The sequence below is a fragment of the Tupaia chinensis genome, unplaced genomic scaffold (assembly GCF_000334495.1).
Source record: "Tupaia chinensis unplaced genomic scaffold, TupChi_1.0 Scaffold000333_1, whole genome shotgun sequence".
Taxonomy (NCBI): Eukaryota; Metazoa; Chordata; class Mammalia; order Scandentia; family Tupaiidae; genus Tupaia; species Tupaia belangeri.
Genome location: NW_006159827.1, coordinates 233,607 through 248,729, shown reverse-complemented (window position 1 = coordinate 248,729; position 15,123 = coordinate 233,607). Strand labels below are relative to the sequence as shown.

Sequence of the window (15,123 nt, the reverse complement as noted above, 5' to 3'; positions counted from 1 at the left end):
TTAACCCCAGGGTGTCTACAAGTGTGTTTTGGAAGGCCGTGGGAAAGAATGCCAAGTGGTCTCCTGAAACGCTTATTTCCTGACCCGAATCCGTCCTTTCCAGCCGGTTGAGCCCGGACCTTTACACGACTGATGCCCTCCGGGAAGCCCAGCCCCAGCCACAGGAAGGCGGAGGCAGGGAACTGGGTCGGGACTGAGAGGGTGCAGAGGCCAGGACCCTGGCCCTGGCCCGTGGGGAGCCCTGTTGTGCCCAGTGCGGTATTGTTCTTAGCAGAGGCCCGGGGTGTGACTGGATGGAGGCTGAAACCCATGGCCCCGCCAGTCAGAGCCAGCTGGAGGAAAACAGCAGGACAGACCTTGGGGCTGAATTCGGACTCGGGCCTCAGCTACATGTGACCTGGGGCTCCAAACCCCAGGCTTCTCATTGCTAAAGCATGCGCGCGTGGGAGGGTGCAGGGGTAGCAGAGGCGAGTGTGTGCAGCAGGCAGGATGTGGAGGGCACGTCCGCTTTCCCTTGCCCCCCCCCTTGGCGTCTTCCTGTCCTTCCCTGTCCTCCTTTTCATCTCTCAGCCCTTTCCCCCGCCTCCTCCTCACCTGCCTCTCTCCTCCTCTCCCTCCACTTCCTCTTTACCTTATTTACTTTTTCCGTGAAACAGAGAGGGGGCACCCCCCAGCAGGGGCTTCAAGCTGTGACCCACCCCAGCCTCAGCCACCCCAGATCACGGGCACACATGTGCTGGGTGGGCTCAAGGAGGTCTTGGGATGTGAACCTGGAACCTTCCCACGTGGGTCGGCTTCAGAGAGCTTTCTTGTTTAACCACTGCGCCTGGCTCTGGGACTGTAGGCCGGTTGCTTTACCTGCCTAAGCCTCGCTTCCTCGTCTGTGCAATGGGGGCATTGTGAGGCGTAAACTCAATCATCCGTGGAATGCCTAAACACACACGAGGTCTTCAGAAATTTCGCAGAAATTGTGTATCACAAACAAATCTATTCATGGATTTCAGAACGTTTTGCACCCAAATAAACTCGTAACTTCTTTTAGAGAGAGGTTTTAGCTACAGGGTGCATGTGCTCACCAGAAAGACAGAGGGAGACAGAGAGACAGAAAGCGAGAAACCCCTCCCCAGGGGGAATGGCCACGCCACAATCCCTTCTCCTCCCTTCTCCTCTCAGGATCTTGGGCACGCACGCACACGCGCCTAGTGTGTTTTAAGCCGCTGGGTCTGGGACTCGAACTGCAGTCGGCTGCATGAGAGTCCAGCAATGTAACCATTATGCCATCTGCTGGTCCTAAAGTCATAACTTTCTATTCTATTTTCCCGTAAACTTTTGACCATCCTCTTGTATTATGCTTTTAATGAGCTTTTAGGGTGGATCTCACTGTAGGATAAAATGAACCCCCTTTTCCTGCATTCAGAGCGCTTGAGTTCTACTGGCTGCCTCCCCAGCCTGGCTCCCGAAATCACCCCAGAACCCAGTCAGCCCCACCAGTGGTCATGCTTGTGAATGCGTTGTGGGTGTGAACCTCTTCTCTGCCTCGGTTGGAACAGGCAGCTAGGTCCGTGGTTAAGGGCAAGAATTTTAATGCATCTTTTGCGGCTGTGGTTATAAAAAGGACCCCCTCTTTCCACCTGCCCGAACGCCATCCCCTCCCACTTGCTTGCCTGGATCCCCAGCCCCACCGCAGGGCTCTGCCTCTGCTTCTCTGCGCGCCAGGAACTGACTGGGTGGACGGTGATGTCCATGGCTCCCTCCAGCTCTCCTGAGGGCTCGGACTCCAGCTTGTGGCTGTGCCTCTGCACCCTGCGTGGGCTCTGGTTCCCTGCAGGTGCACAGCCGAGGCGGGTCGGGTTGGACTGAGAATGACCTGGATAAGAGGAGGTGCTCAGTTGGGTGTTGCAGACTGAGGGGCTGGAATGGAAGTTCGCCGATGCTGACTGTGTGAGCCAGACAGGCCGGCTCATTCCAGATTGGGGATGCAGGGGAGAGCAGGTAGCCTGGATGTTAGAGCGCTGGATCCCACATGGCCAACTTCATAGTTCAAGTCCCAGAACTGGTGACTTGAAGATCATGGCAGTGTGTGTGTGTGTGTGTGTGTGTGTGTGTGTGTGTGTGCATGCCTCAGATCCTGAGAGGAGAAAGGAGGAGAGGGGTTGCCGCATGGGCACCCTCCCTTGGGAGTGATTTCTCACTTTCCCTGTCTCTCTTTCTGGAGACCGTATGCACCCTATAGAAAATGAAAGAAAGAAAGAAAAAAGAATGAGGATGAAAATCAGAAGTGCTAGGAATTAGTCTGCTATGCTCCTTATGTTAAAGGAAGCTGTAGCCCAGAGAGGGGGAGGGACCGGCTCACGATCACACAGCTAGCAAGATGTGGAGTGAGGATTCGAACCTGCGTTTATGAGACTCCAGGGTCTTAAGTAACTACCCGTCCTCTTCTAGGGTCAGCCCCCACAAAGGCCCTCACCCCACAGATACACCCCTGAGACCAGGCGTCCTAACTGCTACAGGGGCCCATCAATATCTGCTGTTAGAACAGAGCTAGGGTCTCTGAGAGTAGAGTGTTGTGCCTTGGGGCCGGCTGCCTCCGGGGAACTCTGTTTTTTTAAAAATTGACAAAAGAAAAGCTGCAGCTGGTTACACTGTACAATGCCGTGAACGGCACAATGGAATACTATGCAGCCTTGAAAAATGCAGTCCTGTCATTTGCAACACCAAGAATGAATCTGGAGAATATTATGGGAAGGGAAGTAAGCTAGATGCAGAAAATGCAGAAAGGCAAACATTGCATCATATCATTTATACAAGGAGGGTCTTCAAAAAGTTCATGGAAAAGCACATATAGAGAAAACCAACTCCATATGGATTTCCAATTTGTTTTGCACCGAAATAGAATCATACTTTATTCCATTTTTCACAAATTTTTTGAAGTCCCTTTACATGCGAGGGGCTTTTATGAAAACCCCAAGCCTGGGGAGGATTGCTCAGCTCCTGGGATGCCTGCAGGATCCGTCCAACACAGCAACCCTGGGGGCGGGTTAGCCTTCTTGGAGCCAAATCTCAGACGACCTCAAGGCCCTCCTGGGTTTCTTTAATGAAGTGCAGGTGTGGGGACCAGCAGATGGTGTAATGGTTACATCTCTGGACTCCCATGTAGTCAACCACAGTTCGAGTCCTGGACCTGGTGGCTTCCAATTCATGTCAAGTGCGTGTGCGTGCATGTGCAAGATTTCAAGAGGAGAATGGAGGAGAAGGGATTGCGATGTGGCCATCCCTCTGGGGGGTGGGGGTGGCGATTTCTTGCTTTCTGTCTCTCTGTCTCTGCCTCTCTCCAGGGAGTGGACACATCCTATAGCAAAAAAAAAATTAAAGAAAAAAGAAAGAGAGAAAATGCAGGCTTTAGCCTTGCAAGGGTTTATCTTGGAGGGAGTTGCCTCTTGGAAATGGGTCACTTTTACATATCCCAAAGGTGGGGCTGCTGGCACCCCGTAAGAGACAGCAGAGGGCATGGTGGTTAAGACGCTGGACTCCCACATGGTCGACTGCGGTTTGAGTCTCAGACCTGGTGGCTTGCTTTCTCCCTTTCTCTCTCTCTCTCCTTCTGTTTCTCTTTGATTAAAAAAGAATGATGATGATAAATAAATCAAATAAAGAAAGAAAAGAGAGAGAGAGACAGCAGAGTACCCATGTTAAGAGTGTGGACCTAGGAACACAGCTACCTGAGTTCAAGTCTTGGTGCCCCTGATTCCCAGCTGAGAGACCTCTGGCTCGACTCTTTAACCGCTCTGTGCCTCAGTTTACCCCTCAGTGAATTAGCGTGATCGTAGCACGTTACTAGGCGTGAAGCGTGTAGAGTGGCCCGGCACGTTAGTACGCATGCCCGCTCACTTCCTCTTCGCACTCTGAGCTCTTTATTTCCGCCCCGTCCCCCCGGCAATGACAAGTCGGAGGACTTTTCTCCTCTGTAAGCAACCGTGGCAGAAAGAGCCAGGCTTCTGGGAGCTTGTTTCACCACTGGATGGGGCGACCAAACCTCCAGGAGCTGCAAAGTTCAGTGTCCTCCTGGCCAGGTGGTTGGGGCGGGGCCCTCTGGCCTCCTCCTGCACTGTGGTTCTAGACGTGCCCCAGACCCCAGACAACCAGGCTCTCAGAGGCTGAGCACAGAGCAGATGGGCTGGAGCCTGGTTTCCTGTCTGTCCCACCTGACCTGCCCTCTTCACCCGGCCTTACCTGCCCCACTGCCACTCACAGGCAGGCTCAGGGCGGCTACGGCCCAGGCAGGTCTGATGGCTTCAGGGAGCTCACTCAGGCCAGGGCCTGGTGGTACCTGCTGAGCGAGTCAGTGGGTCTGTCCCGTGTGCCCTTGGGCAGGTCGTCTGACCTCTGAGCTGTGCGCCAACTTCAGCAAAATGGGACAAGGGCCCTTTTAGCTTCAGTGCGTTTAGTGCTCGCTGTACAGTCCTCAGTGAAGTGGTTACCCTCAGGCCCATTTCCCGATGAGGAAACCAACGCTCTGAGACGTAATTTGCTTGAAAGCCACCGCGGGATGTCGGGAAGCATTTATTGAATGCAGTTGAGAAAGGTGGCCAGATCTACAGGTAACCTCTCGGCACGTGGAGAGGTCACTTCCAAGCTGAGGGGTCTGCACCAAGGTGCAGGATTGCTGTCTTCAAATCCTGACTGAGAATGCAGAGGGTTGGGAATCGGGGAGTCTGTACCAACCAGGCCACTCGCATGCTGTGTGACCTCAGGCCAGCCACCAGCCCTCTCTGGTCCTTTCTCATCATCTGTGAACTGCCAGTGTAGACAAGATGCAGCAACATGGCGTAGAACAAGTCAGCCTGGGAGGAGGCCACTGGGGTCCCGCCTCAAGCCCCATGATGCATGAGAGGGGGACTTGGGACTGTCCAGGCCGGTCCATCTGTCCTTCAGCCTGCACCCACAGACCCGGCTGGCCCCAAGACTCTCTCCAGCTGCCCCTTCTCCATGAGAGCGCCTTCTCACGGAGCCGTCTCTGAGTTCCAGGGTGAGGCGTTGCAGTCTGCGGCAGCCCCCGCGGGGGGCCTGCAGAAGCCAGCCCCCCACGCACTCACACTAGCCCACACCTGACCGTCAGCCGTTCACTGGTCCTCACGTCTGCACTATGCTTTCCACTGCAGCGCCCTTCTGCACATTCATGTGTGAGCGGCAGCCGAAGCTGCTACTTACAGACACGTCCTGTCTTCCAAGCCCTCAGCTCGTGCCAGCCTCTCCCATGCGCTCTCTCATTCGAATTCTCCTAACAGTTCTGGGAAGTGTGAGGGCCGCCGTGTACAGATGAGGGGAGTGAGACGCGTGCCAGCTCCACACCCGGCTCTCAGAAACACAGGGACCTGAGAGACCAGTTAGCGTAATGGCTATGTCGCTGGACTCCCACTTAGTCGACCGCGGTTCTAGTCCCGGACCCAGTGGCTTAAACTCACACCGGGCGCGTGTGCATGTGTGCCCAAGATCCCGAGAGGAGAATGTAAGAGAAGGGATTGCGGTGTGGCCATCTTCCCTGGGGGGTGATTTCTCGCTTTCTGTCTCTATGTCTCTCTCAGTCTGTCTGGTGAGTGCACGTGCCCTATAGTGAAAACCTCTCCAAAACAACAACAACAAAGTCAAGCCCTGGGATGCGATCTGGTCATCCCAAACTCAGCTTCTGGAGCTGTCATGTGCACCCGAATCAGGGGACCCTTGTTCAAAGTCACTTCTGATCCCATAGGCCTGGAGGGGGCGGGGGCAGGACTCTATTCCTGGTGCTCCCAGGTGACACTGATGTGGTCCCTTAAAGAACCTTGCTTTGTGTACCACGAACCTGAGTCCCAGAGTCACTCAAGACTTTTTAATTAATTAATTAATTAATTTAGAGATTTTTGCTATAGGACAGAGACAGAACACGAGAAATCAGCCCTCAGAATCCCCTCTCCTCCATTCTTCTCTTGGGATTTCGGGCATACACACACACACATGCCCAGCCTGAGCTTCAAGCTGATGGTCCGGGACTCGAACCGCAGTCGACGACGTGGGAGTCCAGCAACGTAAGCAATTGGAGACTTCTTCAGGAGAGCCCCAGGCTAGTCAGCCTCTGTGCCGGGGGTGGATGAGCCCTCGCCTTGCAGAGCTGAGATGAGGCCTGGGTGATGGAGCACCTGGGAGCATAGCAGACCCCCAGTAGGGGCTGGCGCTTGTCTCTGGAGGGGCGCTGGCTCGGGTGTGGGGACATAGCAGATGCTCAATAAAGCCTCGTCCAATTGATTGGGCCTAGCGTTTCTCCCTAGAGCAGAGAATAAGCTGCAATATGCTTCCCCTTGGAATGAAGCCAAACCCAATATTTTTTTTTTCCTAATCTCAAACGACAGAGTTTCAAAAAGAAAGAAAAGGCAAGGAGGGCCGTTGCAGTCTGCAGCAAGCCTTTGCGATTGCTGTCATTATAGAACGGGAGCGAAACAAAGCCGGCGTGTGCACCGCGTCAGTCCGAGCCAGCGGCCCTCCCCCAGAGGGTGGCTTCCCTCCTCGCTTCCCTGGCTCGCCCTAGGGCCCAGCCTGCCCGAGACAATGGCGGCCCTGACAATGGCCCTGGCCCTTTGGACTCTGCCTAGGTCCCCACCCCACGCAGCCGCCTGTCCCTCTGATGCAGTGGGACAGAGGGAGATTGTCCCAAGTGACTTCCACACAGGCCCCGCCTCCTGGCCTGACAGGGGCCCAGGGCCAGCTGCTCCCAGCCAATCCGCCCGCGAGGCCTGCGGTCCCCACCTCCGGAGTAGATTCTGGCCCTCTGGCCGACACCGCCGGTCAGGTCTCCACCAGCTCGCCTGGACTCTTGGCCTCTGAACCAGCCCCCTGCTTCCACCCTTGCCCTCTGCAGCCTCTCTGTGTGGGCCTGGTGAAATGTAAGTCCCATCACCCCACTGCTTCAAACCCTCCACGTCCTCCCGTCCCGTTCGGAATAGAATCAGCACTCTGCTGTAAGTGTGGAGACCCTGTGGGATCTGGCCCCTGTCGGCCGCCTCCGCCTGGCCTCCTGCTGACTCCAGTCAGCCTGGCCTCCTTGTCTTTCAAACACGCCTGGGGCCCTGCCTCAGGGCCTTTGCACCTGCTGTTCCCGCTGCTCGAGAAGACTGTGTCCCAGAGACTCACATTTCTGGCTCCTAATTCAAACTGATCTTCCCCCCAAATAAAATAAGCCCAAGGGTCAGTGTTGACCCATTTTGCCACTTCGGATCTAAGGCTTCCAGACTCCACGCTTAGTTTTTCTCACAGATCATCTCTTCATGGCAGAGAGATTGGCAGAGAGAGTCTTTCTGCTTGGTTTGGCCCCATTTTTATCGATGGCTTTAGGACGCAGTCACAGAGTGTACGTGGAGGAAGGATGGGACGTTGTGGGGACAACGCCACCTTCCTGCCTTGGCTCTCTTTAACTCCATCCTTCCCAGAGGCCCCCCACCCCAGTGCGTCTTGTTTGTAATATTAATCTAATCATGTGATCACCCCTGCTCCACCCCTGCAAGTGGTGCCTAAGTCCCTTCGCCTGTCATTCCCGGCCATTCACAAACTGCCCTTCCTACCTTCCCACTTTTCTACTCGTGTTTTGTATTTCCCTCCCTTTGGGTAGTCTTTTCCCTTCCTTTAAGCCTGACGAACACCTATTCGACCTTCAAAGCCCAGCTCAAATGGCCCCTCATCACGGATCTCTTCTCTGGCTGACGTCGCTCATCCATTCTAGACCTACAGTATCTTCTTGCAATTCTTGTAGAAATGATCAGGGAGAGTAAGGTCAACTACAGGCGAAAATACTCCTTGGCTCTGACCTTGGGGAGGGCAGGAGGCCTTGTTCATCCTTGCCTCCTGGGGTCACCCCAGCTCCGAGCACGCACTAGGCCTTCGGTAAATATCTGCACGGTGAAGCTTTCTGCTGAGACCTGTCCGTTCACTCATCCAGTGGCATTCATGGATCCCCACGGACCTGTGAAAATGCCGAAAGATAGCGAGGGGCCCGGATCATAAGATTCGAACTCTGGCAACCAGAGTGTCTGTCGTTCAGAACGGAGGGTGCTTGAAGAAAGCGTGGCCGTGCTGGGATGCGGTCTACGGTGGTGTGCTCGGCACCTGGCAGACTGTGTAGCCAGGTTCTCAGCCCGCAGACAGTGTCACCTGACAAGGAAGACCTGGGGGACTCCAGAAGCAGGCCTTGAAAATTAGGAGGAGGTGAGGTGTTCTCCCACCCACTGTCCAACAGGTCACGGAGGGTCCCAGCTGGGCACAGGTGAGGAGGGGAGGGCTGTGACCTTACCACCGCGCACCTGCAGAGCCGTGCCCTGTCCCACACGGTCCCGGAGAGCCCCGAAGCACAGGGTGAGTCAGGAAAGGGCAAGTAACAACTTGGAAAAGGGGGGCCTCTGCCTTCGAGGTAACGAACGTGCTGCCGGGTCGTCGGGAGAGTCGTGATGCATTTTTGCACAGACCTCTACATCATGGCTTGCCCACCGACCCATAGAAAGGGAGCCAGGTGGCCCTGCCGCGAACTTGCACACACCTGTGCTTCCCGTGTGCTGATTCTCACAGGAGAGAAAAGTGACAGGGCAACAAGCCGGCGTTGGAGTTCAGACCCCCAGACCGTTCTCCGAGCTTTTTTTTTTCCCCTGCCAGACTTTATTACAGACAAATTCTTTTTTAATTAGCCATATACAAAACGGACCACTCCCAGCTTCTGGCTGGCCCAGGGTGGTGAACGAGGCCCCTTGCAGTTGGCATAAAGAAAGCACAAAGGGGACCAGCAGTTGGCATAATGGCTATGTCGCTGGACTCCCACGTAGTCGACCGCGGTTCGAGTCCTGGACCCGGTGGCTTAAACTCACGCTGGGTGCGTGTGCGTGCGTGCCCAAGATCCCGAGAGGAGAATGGAGGAGAAGAGATTGCATCTCTGTCTTTCTGGTGCCCTATAGCAAACACCTCTCCAAAAAAAGAAAAAAAAAAAAAAGGCAAGCACAAAGCAGGCCAGTAGGTGGCGTGGTGATTAAGGCGGCTGGATCCCACATACTGACCGGGCAGTTGGAGTCCCAGACCCGGCAGCTGGGCGCATGTGCAATGTGTGCCCAAAGTCCCAAGAGGAGAGTGGAAGAGAAGGGATGGTGGCCTGGCCATATCCCTGGGGAATGATTTCTCACTTCTCCTCGCTCTCTTTCTAGCCTTCTCTGGCAAGTTCACATGCCCTATGGCAAAGCGTTAGACACACACACACACACACACACACACAGAGCGGAAAGACATGACATTTTTCTTAGCGAATATTTCCCACGAGGACTCAGGAGATGAACGCCAATGGATTTGTGGAAAGGCTGAAAGACACCGGGCAACCCGAATCACAAGCTGTCTATGCGTGGTAGCTATTGTTGCTGTTACTATTACTGGGAGGGCCTTCTGGGAGCCACGGGTGCCAGGTGGAGAACCACTGACTCATTGCAGATGGTGACAATGACCACAACGGTAACGGCTGCTGTCTCCTAAGCCCTACGTGAGCTGGCCGTTGTTTGGGCATGCTTTACATGCATGGCCTCATTTTTTTCTTTTTTTTAGAAAGAGATTTTTGCCATATGGCACATGTGTTCGCCAGAGAGATAGAGAGAGAAAGAGAGAAATCACCCCTCCAGAGGGGATGGCCACGTCCGATCCCTTCCCCGCCATTCTCCTCTTGGAGAAGAGACGCACACACTTGTGTGTGCCCAGTGTGAGTTTCAAGCTGCCGGATCCAAGACTCGAACCATAGTCAGCCATATGAGAGTCCAGTGCCTTAATCACTACACTATCTGCTGGCCCGACGTGACCTCAGTGAATCATCTCATTTAAACCCTGTGAGGGGGTACGGTTATGATGCCCTCATTTTACAGATGACCCTCAGAAGGCGAAGTGACTCTCGCAGTCCCAGAGCCCGGGTCTGTCTGACTCAGCACCAGGGCGACTTCGCTGCTAGGCAAATCGAAGCACCTCCTCACTCCTGGATTCTCGAAGAAGCATCAGTTCTATGCATTCCCGGTTTAAGCTGTTCATTTCCATGTATATCACGTGTCCTAAGAGGAAACCCCCACATAGGGTCACGTGGCTCCTCCTGGCGATGTTACAGGCCATTGGTAAATCTGAGGACACGTTCTCGCACCTACGGTTTCCTCGTGGTCCTTCAGAGCGGCCACCCCCTCGGGGTCCTCAGGACGGGGCACGAGAGGGTGCTCAGTACACTCGTGGAGAACATGTGGGCTGAGCTTCCTGGTGGACCCGTGGGGTTGTTGGAGATATAAGATTATAGCAGGAGCCCATCCCCAGGCTGATGGAAACAGGAAAGAGGAATTTATTTTATGACTGTGAGAACCTTCTGTAAAGTCCAAGAGCGAGACCATGGCCATCTTAAGAGAGCCCGGAAACTGCACACGGGAACGCCTTGGAGGCGCCCTGGCCATCTTGTGATCACTGGGTTCCTTCCTCCTCATCAGACCCACTCTCTGCCACACTGAGGACAAGACGGCAGAGGACGGCAGCCTCCGAGGTCTCAAGTCACTGACGGGGCTTCCCATGCCAAGTTCCCAGGGCAGAAGCTCTGATTGGCTAGCTTGGGTCAGGTGATCAGCCCTGGTCCTAGCAATTAGATCATTTGGAAAAAACAAGGCAACCAGAGCCCACAAGGGTAGTTGGTGGGGACAGTTAAGGACATCATTGTCATGACAGTTCATGGCTGCCCACTCCCTAAAGGGGTTCACGTGCATTTGCTAGAAAGACAGAGAGAGACAGAAAGCGAGAAATCACCCCCCTGGGTCATGGCCATGCCACAGTCCCTTCTCCTCTATTCTCCTCTCGGGATCTTGGGCACGCACACACATGCACCCAGCGTGAGTTTAAGCCACCGGGTCCGGGACTCGAACCACGGTCGACTACATGGGAGTCCAGTGTCATAGCCATTACGCCAACTGCTGGTCCCCCAGAGTCAAACCCTTCAGCCCTGAATTCCTGGTTCTCCTGATTACGCTTTCTGCTGCCTGTCATAAGCCTCCCTGGTAGACCACAGAATCGGCTCCCTCCAACCTCCTGCCATCTTGAGGATGGAGGCGGCCACCAGCCTGTGTCCAGAGGGCTCTCTGACGTTGCCGTGCCCAGCCCAGGACCTCATGGGTATCCAGGACCAGCCCGAAGGCCGTGGAGAAGCTCACACTGAACGGCCCAGATGCAGGGGTGGCATAAAGTTTGGATTGTCCGAAGGTGGTCTGGTTCTCGGGGACCTCTCAGAGGAGCCGATGGTACTTGGTAACGGGCTGCATGTGTGGGACCGGAGGGCAAGGGCACCCCTGTGCTGTCTGGGTGCTGGGGCGCCGGCAGGGCAGAGCTGAGGGCGGAGGCCGTGTGGGGAAGGGGCCAGACCCACGCCACGCGTTGCTTTGGCTCAGCTCCTCCATCGGAGAATCCACAGACCAGCGCTTCACATGTTCCATGTGCCCTGAGGGTTCCATACATGTACTTGGTGTGCTTTTATCCGTGTAAACAACTTCGGTAGGACATTGTAGAAATAAAAAGTGCAAAAAAGCAAAAAGCCCTCATCAACGAGTCACCGTTAACATCTTCAGGTTTATCTTGCTAATGTTTTTCTTTGTTTTTTTTGTTTGTTTGTTTGTTTGGTTTTTGGTTTTTGGGGTTTTTTTTGTTCGTTTGTTTGGGTTCGTTGTTGTTTTTTTAATAATTTTGGAAGGGGATGAGGCCGCAAAAATAGGATTATTGAAGTGTTTCAAAGCCTACCTTTCTCACTCCAAAAAACCAAAATGAAAAAAAGAGGTGTTCTTCCCCATGTTCGTAGCTGGTCTTCTCTGACATTCCTGCAAGTTTGGAGGGAGGGCAGAGAACAAAACCAGCTGCACGCAGCGGCTCCCTGCGGGGCCCTGGGCACTGCAGTCCTGCTGTGGGTTTCTCTTTCCTTCTGATAAAGTTATGGAATGTCTTCCTCACCCTGCCTTCATGCCACCCCTGAGCTGTCCCAAGGGCCCCACGCCTGCATGTTCCAGCCCCCGTGGGCCAGAGCCACACTGCATGGACTCGCTGTGCTCACCCTGGCCGGGATGCACACGTGCACAGCCCGGACACCTGGCAGGCTTCCTGCACCCCTGCTGCCTGTCCCAGAGCCGCCCTCAGCCCTGCCCGCAGCTCACTGTCCCCCCTCTCTCCTCTCTGCTTTGCAGGCTCTGGTCGGGAGGTTGCAGAGGGAGCCCTTTGGAGCTGACCCACCACAGAAATTCACCAGGTAACGTTGACAGCCGCCATGAGAACCGCCGTGCACAGAATTCTCACTCTCACCCCAGCAGGGGAAAAGCACCCAGTGGTCCTGAAAGCCCATTCTTGCTGTAACGGGGAGCCAGAGAGGATCGCCGTCATTTTATAGATGGACTCGGAGCTAGCGGGACAGTACTTAACAGCAGTACTGAGTGGTGGGACTCAGCTGCGAAAGGCAGGGAAGACCTGAGCCTGGCCAGGCTGTCTCACACCCTGTCCTCTCCCCCGTGCCGTGTATCGAACTCAGACTGTCAGACCAACAGTTTGGGGTGACCGAGGGCTGAGAGATTTCGCTAAGCGTTGATCCTTTCTATGCGGAGGCTCAGTGCTTGGCTGCAAGGATATGAATCTTCTTTTGCAAAGTGTGTGAAAAGTAGACTCAGGTCTAAGGAAGCTGTATCCCACACGGCTGACTTCATGGTTCGAGTCCTGGACCTGACGGCTTGAAAAACATGCCAGGCGTGAGTGCACGTGTGCCCAAATTCACACAGGGCGAATGGAGGAGAAGGGACTGTGGCATGGCCATCTCCTCTGAGGGCATCTCCCCCATTATCTCTCTGTCTCTCTCCAGTGAGTGCAAGTACCACCTACACCAAACAAATGCATGAAAAATACAAAATCAAGGTTTCCTGGGGACCAGCAGTTGGCGTAATGGCTATGTTGCTGGACTCCCATGGAGTCGACCGCAGTTCGAGTCCCGACCCAGCAGCTTAAACTCATGCCGGGCCCATGTGCGTGCGTACCCAAGATCCCGAGAGGAGAATGGAGGAGAAGGGATTGCAGCGTGACCATCCCCCCTGGGGGGTGATTTCTCACTTTCTGTCTCTCTGTCTCTCTCTGTCTGTCTGGCGAACCCACACGCCCTATAGCAAAAACCTTCTAAAAAAGAATCAAGGCTCCCAGCAACCCGGGAAGGAATGGGGGAAGGAATGCACTATTGTCTTCATTTTGAAGGAGGGAGAGTAAGGCACGGGGAGGATGACATTTACTCAAAGCCGCACAGCTCCAAAGTAGTACAGTCGGGACTAGCAGCTGGTGTCATGGATTCCCATGCCATCCACTATGGTTTCTGTCCCAAACCCAGCAGCCTAAAGCTCATGCAGGGCGCTGGACCCGCACATAGTCGACCTCAGTTCGAGTCCCAGACCAGTGGCTTAAAACTCACACCAGGCATGTGCACGTGCCCTATAGCAAAAACCTCTCCAAAAAAAAGAAAACGTGGAGACTTCCTTTCCGGGCCCTCCCCTGTCTACCTGTAAGTGGGTCTGACTCCTGTCTCACTGATTGCCTCCTTGGTGGCAAAGGCGAGGAGGATTTTGTCATTAGACATTTAGTATTTCTGTTCTTTTTTTTTTTTTAAAGAATTATTTTTATGGGAACCAGCAGTTAGCGTAATGGCTATGCTGGGAGGGTGTGAGTGATGTGCCCTAAATACCAAGAGGAGAATGGAGAAGGGATTGCGGCGTGGCCGTCCTCCCTGGGGGGTGATTTCTCGCTTTCTGTCTCTCTGTCTCTCTCTGTCTGTCTGGCGAGCGCACGCGCCCTATAGCAAAAACCTCTCCAAAAAAAAAAAAAAGAATTATTTTATCTGACTTTATTTATTTTAATTTTACTAGAGAGAGACAGAGGGAGAGAAAGATGGAAAGTGTGAAAGCCAGCCGCCAGGTCTGGGACTCGAACCACGGTTGCCCATGTAGGAGTCCAGCGCCCTTAACCACCACGCCACCTGCTGCCCCCAGTAGGTCTGTTCTGAAACGTGGTCACTTCTGATGTCTCCTCTGCCAGGACACAGATGCCAGCACCAAAGGGAGTCCAGGAGACGCGGGCAGCTGCACCCTCTGTCTTGAAAACAAAAGGTGTCTCTTTCCTGCAGAAGCAGGGGCTGCCGGGAGAGAGGACTCCTAGGGGCCCCCGTGCTTGTCTGTGGGCCCTTTGTGCTATGTCGGGGGCAGGGCAACTGTAAGATCACCCCACTCCTGTCCTCCTAGGGTGACCCCAAGCCGCAAAGCTGCTGTCCACGTGGACCGGGGCTGACAGCGCACGTCCACCTGCCAGGACCCCTGCGTCCAAGCTGCGAGACATGGCGACCAACGGCAGCAAGGTGGCCGACGGGCAGATCTCCACGGAGGTCAGCGAGGCCCCGGTGGCCAACGACAAGCCCAAAACCCTGGTGGTCAAGGTGCAGAAGAAGGCGGCCGACCTTCCCGATCGGGACACATGGAAGGGCCGCTTCGACTTCCTCATGTCCTGTGTGGGCTACGCCATCGGCCTGGGCAACGTCTGGAGGTTCCCCTACCTGTGCGGGAAAAATGGCGGCGGTAGGTGCTGGACGGTGATCCCGGGCTGGGTCAGGAGCCCCCCACACCCCAGCAGTGGCCCATAAAGGTCTTTGCTGGAGCAACCTTAAGGGAGAGGGCACCCTGAAGTCTCCCTTCCTGAAGACTCCCAAGGGAGTCCCAGGACCGTTTCTTGCTTCTTTTCCTTTGAATGAGGACTCCCAAAGGAAACTGTCCCCTGCGAAGGGTACTCAAAACCACAATGACCATCGAGCTCATCTAATTATAACCCAGCTCTTCATTTTGCAAGAATGGGGATGCACCATGGCCAAGGCTACCCCGGGTCTCTCTTGGCTTCGGGTGCTGCTCTGGGCAGGGCCTAGGGAAACCCTGGGGGAGAACCCCAGTGCATGGGCAGGGGCTCCTCCAAACTTAGGCTACAGACATCTGCCTTCTCCACCCCGCAGGGGCCTTCCTGATCCCCTACTTCCTGACGCTCATCTTCGCGGGGGTCCCGCTCTTC

At 54.7% G+C, this 15,123-nt stretch overlaps 1 protein-coding gene across 1 annotated transcript in view; it reads left to right on the top strand.

Moving 5' to 3' along the window:
- Positions 1-15,123, top strand: part of SLC6A1 (solute carrier family 6 member 1) — a gene marked incomplete in the record, with an annotated part of 48,438 nt that overhangs the window by 14,846 nt on the left and 18,469 nt on the right. The window contains 3 exon segments of the mRNA XM_014589126.2: positions 12,234-12,295; positions 14,313-14,642; positions 15,068-15,123. Of these exon segments, the coding sequence (XP_014444612.1) occupies positions 14,405-14,642; positions 15,068-15,123 (294 nt within the window).